This window comes from Vicia villosa, linkage group LG1, assembly GCF_029867415.1.
Source record: "Vicia villosa cultivar HV-30 ecotype Madison, WI linkage group LG1, Vvil1.0, whole genome shotgun sequence".
Taxonomy (NCBI): domain Eukaryota; kingdom Viridiplantae; phylum Streptophyta; class Magnoliopsida; order Fabales; family Fabaceae; genus Vicia; species Vicia villosa.
In genome coordinates, this window is record NC_081180.1 from 69,431,440 (window position 1) to 69,443,964 (window position 12,525).

The 12,525-nt window shown below is 34.4% G+C and overlaps 1 protein-coding gene across 1 annotated transcript; it reads left to right on the forward strand.

Moving 5' to 3' along the window:
- The first annotated feature begins 7,735 nt into the window (after positions 1-7,735).
- LOC131640987 (probable protein phosphatase 2C 46) lies at positions 7,736-12,525 on the forward strand. The gene is made up of 5 exons (XM_058911332.1): positions 7,736-8,028; positions 8,132-8,513; positions 9,241-9,608; positions 11,645-11,881; positions 12,052-12,525. The coding sequence occupies exons 2-5, from the start codon at positions 8,201-8,203 to the stop codon at positions 12,310-12,312; spliced, it is 1,179 nt and encodes a 392-aa protein (XP_058767315.1). The 5' UTR covers positions 7,736-8,028; positions 8,132-8,200; the 3' UTR covers positions 12,313-12,525.

Sequence of the window (12,525 nt, forward strand, 5' to 3'; positions counted from 1 at the left end):
TTAAGATATATGGTTCCCTTATGAAAGGTCATCTCCCACTTATTCAATGGTGGACTATTGAATCCCTATTTCTAAGGAGGTCGTTGATTAATTAATGAACCTGACTTCTCTCTGCCCTACGAACGTCTTTTCTCATGTTTCCCATGTTAGGGCGATAAGGAGACTTTTCGGGGCAAGGTGATACCTCCCTTTTAGGCGACATGTTATTACATCTCCTTGGGCGTCCTATAACAATCACCATAGTGGAGTCCTTTCACGAATATAAAACTGTGTAGTCCCTTAAGAATGGGCCTTTTGATAAAGGACGAAGTGTTTTTTAGATCAATGCTTAAGGAGTATCCCGATGACTCGGGCTTCTTGAGGACATATTTATTTTATTGAAGTTTCTATCACTTGAGACTATAAGGCCCTCGTGTAAAATTATATGTATCTCGGATGATGAGACTATAAGTCCCTCAAGCGGGGCATTTTACCTCTAGGACGGGTATCTCATCGAGCCTTTGGGTAAGATTTATGATCATGTCTCTTAGGTTTTATATCGATTGTGCATCTTAGGCGTGATTCCTGATTATGATCCCGCCCAAAAAACATTAAGTCCTTCAGGGGAGATTTTAGTTAGCCTGTGGAATCTAAGTCCTTTAGATGAGATTATATGTATCCCAAATGATGAGACTATAAGTCCCTCAGGCGAGGCGTTTGACCTACCGGGTAGAACTTCCATCAAGCCTTCAGGCAAGACTTGTGATCAAGTCTCTTAGGCTGGATATCAATTGTGCCTCTTAGGGCTGATTCATGATTATGATCTCTCCCAAGAAAACATTAAGTCCTTCAGGTGAGAGTTTAGTTAACTTGGGGAATCTAAGTCCTTCAGGCGAGATTATATGCATCCCATTGGACTTACGAGCACACAACAAAAATTAACATGGGGGAAGGGGTATTCAAGCATACGTCAACGATTAGCAAGTAAAAAAGAAATAAATTGGAGCCTAGAGGTACCAAAACAGATTTACTCCAGCAAGCTAAAAAATCTCCGATAAGAAGCTTAACTCTCTCTTTTACTTCTTTTCTCTACCTGTTTGCCCTCCTTCTACTTGTTCTGACTCTGATTCTTTCTTCTTTTGCTCAATTTCTCTCTGGATCCATTCTCTATTTTTATTTTGTGTGAGGTGTTAGTGGTAGAGTAATAGTTTGCAACAATGATGGTGGTGATGGCACAAAGCGAGTTTCAAGTGGACAATGGAGAATCGCAGAGGTAGAAAAGGTTCATTAATTGGAATTTAATTCAATAGGAAGAACAATTCCTTTAGGTTTCTCATATATGAATAGTGGCCAGGTTGTAAAGTTGAATGCTTAGGCTTACATAGGATAGAAATTAAGCCTGATTTGGTGAGTGTGTGTGAAGTTTCAAAATTGTGAAGATATTTTGTGAATTTTGTTGTAAATTCACGTGGTATTTGAGTGAAATTGATGAGTTGTTATGATCAAGTGCAAGACGGAAATTTGAGTGGGAATTTGAGAGATTTTTTGCTAATTTTATAGGGAGTGGAGAAGAAAACCGTGTGTAATTTGTTGCTTAGGTCATGTGCTCAACTTGCATTCTCTTTTCTTGTAACAAACTCAATTTTAATGTAATTTCAAATGTAATTAAATTCATGTCAAATTCAGCTTGTGTTTATTTGTGTTTTGAAAGTTAAATTATGATGATGCAAAAGGTGTTGTAAACCTTGCAGCCAAAATTGTGAGATGACAAATAAAAATGACGTATTTAACATAAATAAAAGTTAGTTGAACTTAAAAAAAAAGAAGATGAGTTCTACTCCACTAGAGTTTGCCCCACTATGGTTTGCATCGGCAAACCAAATGAACCAAGATGAAGAAGATGGCCTGAAAGCACGTAGTACAAAGTGAATCAAAGACCGTACACCACCATGGATATCTGCATTCGCAAATGCCCTTGGTAAAAAATGATCAGAGACAAGTTAATGCATAAGGTTTCCTATTAGGCCAACCAAAAGCTGATAATGAAAGCGCCCAAGAGGTAGAAAATGCCTCGAGAACTACGAGCGGTATGGAGAGTAAAGAGAGAATGGCTGAAGAAAAAAATCATGTGTCAATAGAAAAATATTTTAAGGAGATGGTAATGGGAAAATGCTTCAAAATATCAATGTTTCTAGTGATGCAGAAGGCGAAGACAATTCAATGGATATCACTGATGTAAACTTGACCCCTCTAAGAATTGAAGAACATATGGATAAAAAGTATGCTTGTCTCGATTTTATCATCTCCAAACATGAAGAAAGGAGAATCCATAGACCATGACGTATATGGGTGATATTGAAATTTCTTAGAAGGGGGATATGTTATAAGGCTTTGGAGACAAGGCTAAAGCAAATGTGGGTAAGGAAAGGAGTTATCAACATCATTGATCTAAGCAATGATTACTACTTAGTCACATTCTCGCATGAAAATGATCACAGTGCTGCAATGATAAATGAACCTTGGTTCATATATGACCATTACTTGACGGTGAAGGAATGTAGACCTAATTTTCATCCAGCAAGTGACACTATTGAGAAGGTCGTTGTCTGGGTTTGAATATCAAGACTTCCTATTTAGTATTACGATTCTAGGGTACTAACTTTCATTAGTAATAAAATCAGAAAATCAATTAAGGTATATAAAATACCCCGATGCAAGAACGTGGCAAATATGCTAGAATCTATGTGGAAGTTTATTTATCCAAGCCTTATAAGTCATGTTCAAAATAAAAGGAAGGAGGTATATAGTGGAATATAAAGGTTTGCACCTGCTATGTATTAGGTGTGGAAATTTTGGTCATTATCAATAAGGTTTCCTAGAAAAACATATACAAAATGACCAAGATGACAAAGTTATGGAAGAATCTAATTAGAAGCATGTTGGGCAAGGTGAGCATAAGGAACGTTGCACTCAAGAGGACAATCAAAAGAAAACAAAATGTCTTCAGAGTCTGATAGTGACCTATCAGAGTTTCTTGATCCTTGAGCTTTGACTGACTTCAGGTTCCGAGTATTCAGAAGGTGAATCTTAGCTTCTGATCCTTTAGACTATGAGTCTTTAGAGGTTGACTTAATGTTCAGAAGTTAACTTCTTCACAGTCTGCATCCTTGAATGGTTGGGTTTCTTCAAACTTTGTTCCTTAAAAGTTAACCTCTTCAGAAGCTGGTTCTTTAAAGTTTGACCTTCACAGTCTGCATCTTAAAGCTTTGAATGTTCAATGCAGTATCAGAACTAACTTGGAATTAGAATTTTGATATTTGTTTCTGCATACTTTGAACACACGGTAGTATACTTAGTTGTTCTCTAAATACTTTGTTATCATCAAAACCCAAGGGATATGGTACAAACCAATTTTGTTCCAACAATATTCCCCTTATTGATGATGACAAACATAAGTATTTAAGAACAATGGTTGTTGATTTAATTAACCAATTAACTTGAGAGTCTGAGGTTTGTAAGCCTCCCCTGAGTCTCGTAGTCCTAAGGGTGAGATTTTTAAGATCCCCCTAAGTCCTATCCAGGTTAATTAAATTTATCATTAAATCACAAAAACAAATCTTCAGATATGAAGCAATACAATTCTCAGCATATCAGATTCAGATGCTTAAATACTTATTGCTACTACTCCTTTTGTCATAAGAAAAGAATATAAAAAGGAAATAAGAATAAATTCTGAAGAAACTATTTCATTAACCAAAGTAAACGAGAGTCAGATTTCTAAAACATGTTCAAAAAGATAAAGACAATATTGAAAAGGATTGCTAAATCTAAAGCCTGTGGTTTATGCTTCAAAAGCTCCAGAATAGCTTTGAGATCAGAACCCATTTCATTTTTCCTTGCAATCATTGTTTTCATCTGATCGTCCATCTGTTATTACTTAGCAACCATAACTTCTTGAGTGGCAGTAACAGAAGCCAATCTCTCTTCCAAGTTCTCATGCTTTCTATTTGGAATAAGCTACATACTCAGTTGAGAAAGCTTTGAGATTTTGCAGAATTATAAACACAAAGGTTCTAAGAGTGTCCGATTTGGTTGTAAAAGTAATGGATCAGATGCAGTGAGTCTCTCAGTAACCATATTTTGAATCTTATCAAAGATAACAGTTTTAAACTCTTCCATTTTGTATTTGATGTGAGGTGGAAGGTTTAGCTCGAGATTGGGGTGAGGTGAAAAAGGAAAGGATACTGGTACAATGTCAGCTTCTAATATAACATTTTCTTATCTATTAGGGGAAGATTGATGATCAGAAGGTGGAGGTTGGTGGTTAAAGAATATTTCTTGGACAGTTCGGTCTAAAGTGGCATATGTGGAGGTTGGTATTGATGTTCAAGGTCAATTTGAATTACAGTTTCTGGTTGGGGTTGAACATGGTGGTTTTCATTGAAATTTTGGTCAAGGGTCTCTTGCTCAACTTTAATCCAAAGTTCAGATGGAGATTGAGATTCAAATTGGGAATGAACAATATTAGGTTGAGGTTTAGGGTTAAGTTCTGATTGGCCAAGGTTTGTTTAAACTTCTGGTTGTGAAAATTCAGAAGTTATGGCATTAAATGGTATGGAATGAACAGGTACAACATCTAATGGTTTAAACTTTGAGTTATCAAAGTCGAAACATTCAGATGAAAAAGGTGTAGGGGTTGAGGATGAGATTGTATGATATATTGGTAAGGTAGGTTTCAATGGCTTTTCAGAAGAAGGTCCCAAAAGGTTCAGGGAAGGTGGTCCCTTAGATACAGGATCAAGTGTCAGTTGGTTTTAGTCAAAAGTAAACTCATCAACAGTTTCCTTTAAAATACATATAAAGTAGATGATTTGAGAAAATTTTCCAATATCTGAATTATGGTTGGTGATACAAAGGTTGTAGCAGGTTTAAAGGAACTCATAATAATTTATATCTCTAATTTAAATAGTTGTTTCTTTTGGTGAAAGTAACAAGTGTATGAAACATATGATAAAACCCATAGAGACAAAAAAAAGTGACTTTGTCTTCTTTTCTTAGCGTGTTCATCCTTAAATTTAAGTAAAGTGTTTTTAAACCGCTTGTCTAAAGCGGCTTGAATTGTCTTGTAAGAGACTTGCATTATAAACAATCAAGCTCATGGTAACCTTAGGTTCAAGTTCTTCCAATTCTTCGTTGCCATTGTTGTGTATCAAGGTAATTCACTTACTACCTGAGGAATCTTTGTTAACATATGCTAAAGCTTTTCTGAATAAGTCGGTTGAGCCGAAACACTATGTTGATAGAACTTGTGAAACTGAGTTAAGGGTTAAATCTCTTCAATCATTTGCTCATAATAATTTGCTGAAATTTATTAGGTTGAAAAATAAGTTTAAGTGATCATGTGAAAGCATTCTATTGTAATATGGTAAAAACAAACATTAGAATAGAAAGCATGTTTAAGGATAGGATGATTCCGTTTACATAGAGTGACTTTGATAAGTATCTTAGTTTGTCTGCTGGTGGTAGTGAAATATCTGGTGAAAGATTAGGTAGCTATAATCGTTTTGATTTTGTAGTGTTTATCTCCAAGTCTACATTTGATAATTTAATCGGACCATATTAGTCCTTATGTTAATATTTTTTTCAAACCGTTTTTTCTAGTTTTAAACCGTGGATGGACTGCCACGTTGAATTTTATTTATTTTTCATTTTTAAATAGTAAATTAATTTTTATTTTTAATTTAATTTACCACTAGATCAGTGTACATTCATGATAAGTAATTCTCATAATTTCTAGTAATCTTAAACAATTTTGACTTTAAAAGAAAAAATACAAAATTTGTATTAATAGAATCTCAAACCCAAGTCCCTCCAAATTAATGGACAATCAATTTACTACAATAGAAATTGATTTGTCTATTTGTAAATGATAGTTACTTTACTAACAATAGAAATTGACTTGTCTAGTTATTATTGATAGTCACTTTACTAATCGTAAAAATTGATTTGTCTAGTTGTAAATGATAATCAATTTATTAACAATATAAATTGATTTGTCTAATTATAAATGATAGTTACTTTATTAACAATAGAAATTGATTTGTCTAGTTTTAAACGATAATCATTTTATCACTTTATTAACAATTGAAATTGATTTGTCTAGTTGTAAATGATAGTCACTTTACTAATAATAGAAATTGATTTGTCTAATTGTAAATAATAGTCACTTTATTAAAAATAGAAATTAACTTGTCTTGTGGTAAATAAGAGTCACTTTACTTATAATAGAAATTAATTTTTTCTATTGGTAAAAGATAATCAGGTTATTAACAATAAAAATGATTTATTTTATTGTAAAGTGAATATCATTTAACTTGAAGGGACTTGGGTTTGAAACCTCATAAATAAAAATTTATGTAAATAATTGGTTAATATTTGTAGAAATCTTCATGGGAATGACTTATCATAAACTTTTGGTGGCACGTCTTTCTATTACTAATATGGACCTCACGGTCTCATTCTGTACCTAGATGTACAATGACTTAGTGGTAAAGAGAATTAATTTAGTATTTAAAATTAAAAAATAAAATCTAACATGACAATCTAGTCACGATTTAAAAGTGAAAAAAACCGATTTAAAAATAAGAAAAAATCGATTTGAGAAAAAATTAGCATAAAGACTAATATGATAGGGTTAAATTTCGTAAAAGATTAAGTCTATTTTCTTGTGAGGGAGTAATTTGACTTCTATAATGTTTGTGAGACACTAAAATGAATCTTTACTATTATAAATACTAACCAAACAATTTTTTATAATAATATTTATTTATAAAAAATACTATCTTAATGATTATTCATTATACTTTTATAAAATAAATTGATCGATAATAAAAATCTATCAAAAAATTATTTAAACTTTATGAAAATAAATTTAAAATCCAAAATAATTAATAAAAAGTTGCAAAAAAAATGAATAAAAGAAACCCCATTGTTCTTTTAGGGTGTGTTTGGTGGAGAGAAGAAGTTGAGTAGAGAGAAAGAGGTGAGAAAGAATAAAAGGTGAGAGAAATAAATGAGAAATAAAATAGATTTGGTGTATTGTTTGGTATAAGAGAATGAAGAGAGAAATAGAAGAGAAAGAGATGATATTATTTTTTAAAAAGACTAAAATACCCTTGAGTTAAAATCAATATATAACTTATATTTAATTTAATTAATAATATATTTTTATTTATTTATAAATAAATTTGTTTTAATTAATTATTACTTATATCCCATAAAAATATACTATTTATTAATAAAAAAATTATCAATCTAAAATCCAATTTTTTTAAACCAACGTGTGGTTATTTTTTTATAATTAAAAAGAAGAAGGAAATAAATTATATTTTGAAAAAGCAATGGCATATAAGACTTTGTGGACATCCTTGCTATTTCTTCTCATTTTAGGGGAGAAAGAAAAAAGGTATGGGTCCCACCATTTATTCTTCTCTCCTCATTTTCTCTGCTTACCAAGCAGAAGAAATCCCCTACTTCTCTTCTCTTTCTCTCTTCCCTATCTCTCTCTTCTTAATTTCTCTCAAACCAAGCAAAGCCTTAGTGTTGAGTGTTGACCATAAGACAATGTTTTAAATATCTGTACAAATAAAAATTATCCAAACAATAAATACACAATTTTTTAAATATATTTTTTTTATTTTTTATTAAACAATACTCTTATGAAGTCAAACAGAAATAAAAGGAAAGTAAAATAGATTTCAATTTCATTTCTTCATGAGTTTCATTTCTCTCACTCTCACCCTATGACTCATCATCATTAACAACACCTTTTCCCTTCAAATCATCTCAATCTCAATCCCAATAACCCAATCTCAAAATCTCTCTTGTTCATCTTCTCCTTCTTCTTTCTCTTTCTCCATATCCCTTTTTCCACCTCACCGCCCCCAAATCACAAAAACCCTATCTCCACTCACTTTACTTTCCAACCATCTCTAGATCTAACTAACACCTGTTCCATCCACCACACCACAAAATCACTAAAATATCACTGTACCTCTCTTACCTATGTTTTTATTATCAATTTTCTTATTTCTCTTATACTTGTATCAAATTATTTATTTATTTATTTATTTATTTTTATTTATATTTTCAGGTGGTGTTTGATTGCATCCAGTTTTGGATGTAAAGTAAACAGTAGGTTGTTTTGGTGGTGAAATGAGGGATGCTATCAAAGTTGATGGACTTTCTAAGCGCCTGTTGGCGGAGAAGATCCTCGGACCGAAAATCATCCGATGTTTGCGGGAAGAAGGAAGGTTTGCTTTGGTACAAGGATGCCGGGCAACACTTGTTTGGTGATTACTCCATGGCCGTTGTGCAGGCTAATAACCTGCTTGAAGATCAGAGTCAAATTGAGTCTGGTCCCCTTAGTTTTCTTGATACTGGACCTTATGGTACTTTTGTTGGTGTTTATGATGGTCATGGTGGACCTGAGACTTCTCGTTTCGTTTGTGATCACCTCTTCCAGCATTTGAAACGTAAATTATTTACTTTTTTTCCGACTTTGTTGTTTTTGTTGTATGTTAATTTGAAGTGTAGATGTTGATGGTTCGAAATATCTATTCTTTTGAGTGATTCACTTTAAATGGGTCATGTAACTGTAGATGAAAAATCAACTTTTGATGTGATGTTACTTGCTGTGATTTGACTCCTATAAACTCAGTAGATAGTGAAGTGAAAAATAAAATCAATAGTTGGTATTTCAATTCACTAGTGAACATTGATTTAAGATCAATGGAGGATATCTATGAAGCACGAACACGAGAAGCATGACACGAGAAACATGACACGTCGACACCAGTAATAATTTAAAATAAATGAATAAATTAGATTGACACTGACATGTCGACATCGGTAATAATTTGAAATAAATGATTACATTAGACATAATCTCAAGTGTCGGTCTTGGTTTCAGACCAAGACGCAGACACCCCTTTTGTGTCGGTGTAACGGAGGTTGATATTGCTCACTTTACAATCTAGAGTAAGTTGCTCACTTTAGAGGAGTTAGATCCTAACTGCTTATATTCGACAACTCATAATTATGGTTACTTGGTTTTCTCATCTCAAGTTTAAAGAAATACTCACTTTAGAGGAGTTAGTTTAATACATGTTCAGTGTTGATTCTCATTTCTTGTTGATTTGGAACATTTGTGTTGTTTTTTTTTTTTTTTTTTGATATGTGTGTGCTTTTGTTTTGTTTTAGGATTTGCGACTGAGCAGAAGTCTATGTCTGTGGAGGTTATTCGGAAAGCGTACCAAGCCACCGAAGAAGGTTTTCTGGGAGTGGTTACTAAGCAGTGGCCTATAAATCCCCAGATTGCTGCTGTGGGATCTTGTTGTTTGGTTGGTGTGATTTGTGGTGCTTCCCTCTACATTGCGAACCTTGGCGACTCTCGTGCCGTGCTTGGACGGACTGTCAAGGCAACTGGGGAGGTTTTGGCAATCCAGCTTTCGCCGGAGCATAACGTGGCCATAGAGTCTGTTAGACAAGAGATGCATTCCTTGCATCCGGATGACCCGAAAATTGTCGTTCTAAAGCACAATGTGTGGCGTGTGAAGGGTTTGATACAGGTATGTTCTTTAGTGACTGGCATATTTCATTTACCTAGAATTTGGAATCTCATTTTGACATTTCCCAAATTCTTCAGTCCCTTTTTACGGAAAATTGAAAATTTGAACATTTTTTTCGCGTATAAAGAACTTGATGTAGTATGTTATTCGACTTTATAATATATATTGTCTGTAGTTTTTCAGTTTAGGGGTATGTTTAATCACCGAGCATCCCATTCTACTTGGCATGGGGCTTGGGCACCCTATAATACACAAACCCCTGTTATAGCACCGCTCCTAAGAGCCGGTAACCCGGCAATTGAAACTCTGGCGTTTTACTTGGCCTTTCAGGGCAGCCCTTCCGTAGGAAGCCCTTTCCCCTTTCCGAGAGCCTCTGACAATCAGCTCTGATACCTATCGGTAAGTATCTAAGCACTTTGGGAATCACCTGTAAAACATACCAATCAATGGCGGAAGAACTAAGTCACTTAAATACTCCACCGATTGTTCCGTACTACTCGACTTGGGTAGAGCTATGCATGGTTAACCGAATTATAGAAACCAATCCACTTTTTAGTGTATGTTTGGTTAACCAAACCATTATTTTAGAAAACCAGTTAAGCCTGGGATTCAGTTTCAAACTGGTTTATAGCCGGTTTTGATTAATACCCAGTTTTCAATCCAACAACTTTCTAATTACATTCAAAAGCCTCATTGGCATCGGAACCATGCCAAAGCCTCATCAAGATGAAGGTAACGTCTCGTCGGCGTCACAACCTCGGATAATAACTGACATTTTTGAAATCTGTTTTTGAAATGATAACGTCGTAGGTAACGGATCCTTGTGATATTGTCATTTCCGAAATTGGATCTACAATTGTTTGATTTTCTGGGAGTCTAGTGACCTTCATGGAGAGAAATAACGAGAAAGGGCGAGGAAAATTATGACAATTAGAAAATTTGGTTGTGTTTTCCTGTGTTGTATTATTGTATACAGTAGTTTCTGAAAAATAGCCAATCAGAAACTCATTGTCACAAATGTACTTCATCTATAAAATGGGGCCAGTTCTTCAGAGATAGAGTATGTTATTACTTGACAATTATTATGATCTGGTACCAATCATGTATGGCATAAGAATAATCGTGTTCTAGATACACACTTCCTCAAACCACAATTGCATCTTTTACAGGAAGATACCCGAAAGATACCAAATATAGCTGGAAATTCAACTTGTATTAAATGTTCATTTTTTATTCCACTGAATTCTGGATGGATATGGTGATCATAAATGTTATTGAGGTAGGGTGTAGACCTATGTTGTCAATTGTATCGCTACAGCAAGCAATTGCAGATTTGCGATGCAGAGGTGATGCCGGGGCAAACTGACCCTATACCTGGATCTGCCCTGCCATGGAGTGGGTTTGGGTGAAATTGCTTGCCCTAAGATTTAGGATGTAATGTACTAGCTTTCTAATCTATCATGTAATTAGGGTTGTTCATGGTACAATTCAGTCAAAAAACCAAGCCGAACTATAGTTAAATGTCATCCAAACCGAACCGAACCATTTTAATTTACCCAGAACCGAAACAACCAAAATTATTGGTTTGGAATACTTACTGGTTTGGAATTTCGAACTGTACCAAATTGCTAGAAGACAGTTTTTCCAGACCAAACCATTTGTTAAAGAACTGAACCGTCATACTTTTTTTCAAATTATTTTTAATAAAAAGTTTTAAACTTGTTTTTAGCATTTTTCATTTTTCATTTTCGGTTCAGTTTCGGTTTATTTGTCATTTGGTTCGGTTCTAGAACTGTTTGTGCAACATGGTTCGGTTCACTAACTAAACATAACAGTTCAGTTATTTTAACTTCAGTTCGGTTGTTCGGTTTGGTTCGGCGGTTTCTTTAAACAGTCCTACCTATAATTGTAGGTTTTATTTAGTATTTAGTTTACATAAAGGATTCAAGTTTCAAGTGAATTCGGTCTTTTCATATGATGGAAAATTATTTGGACTTGTTATTTAGAATACAGCTTATGAATTTTTTGTGTGGCAGATTTCTAGATCCATTGGTGATGTATACCTTAAAAAGGCAGAGTTTAACAAGGAGCCACTGTATGCTAAGTTTCGCCTTCGGGAAACTTTTAAAAGTCCAATTTTGAGCTCTGACCCATCGATTTCTGTTCATGAAATACAAGAGCACGATCAGTTTCTGATATTTGCCTCTGACGGTCTTTGGGAACACCTTAGCAATCAGGATGCTGTTGATATAGTTCAAAATCACCCTCACAGTGTAAGATAAATATACTTTATGTTAGAAAGAAAGATAAACGCAATATATGTCTGTTTCTCTTCTCTTATATGGTTTTTACATTTTATTACTTAGTTACTACACTTCAAATATCAACATAAGAGAGTAAAGGATATATGTATTGTAGACATTACATGTTTTCTATCTTGCAGGGGAGTGCTCGGAAGCTAATCAAAGTGGCTTTGCTTGAAGCGGCGAAGAAAAGAGAGATGAGGTACTCTGATCTGAAGAAAATTGATCGCGGTGTCCGCCGTCATTTTCACGATGACATCACAGTTGTAGTGATATTTCTTGACTCGAATCTTGTGAGCAGAGCGAGCACAGTAAGAGGCCCTCCTTTGTCACTGAGGGGAGCTGGTGTACCCCTACCGTCTAGATCTTTGGCCCCAATGGAACTTCCTGGTCCTGGTTGATGTGACTGTATGATCTGTTACCTTTGTATGTAGTGTTGTACTTGTACCCTTAGCAGACATTGAGCTCTGGTGACCCAGCAGCCTGTATATCCAATTTAACAGAGATTAAGAATTTATACATTGTAACAAGTAACCTGAGGTATGTGGCTTGTGTTGAGTAAAGTATCATGGAAATAGATCGTCGAAGCCAAACATGGGCTTCATTATTTATCA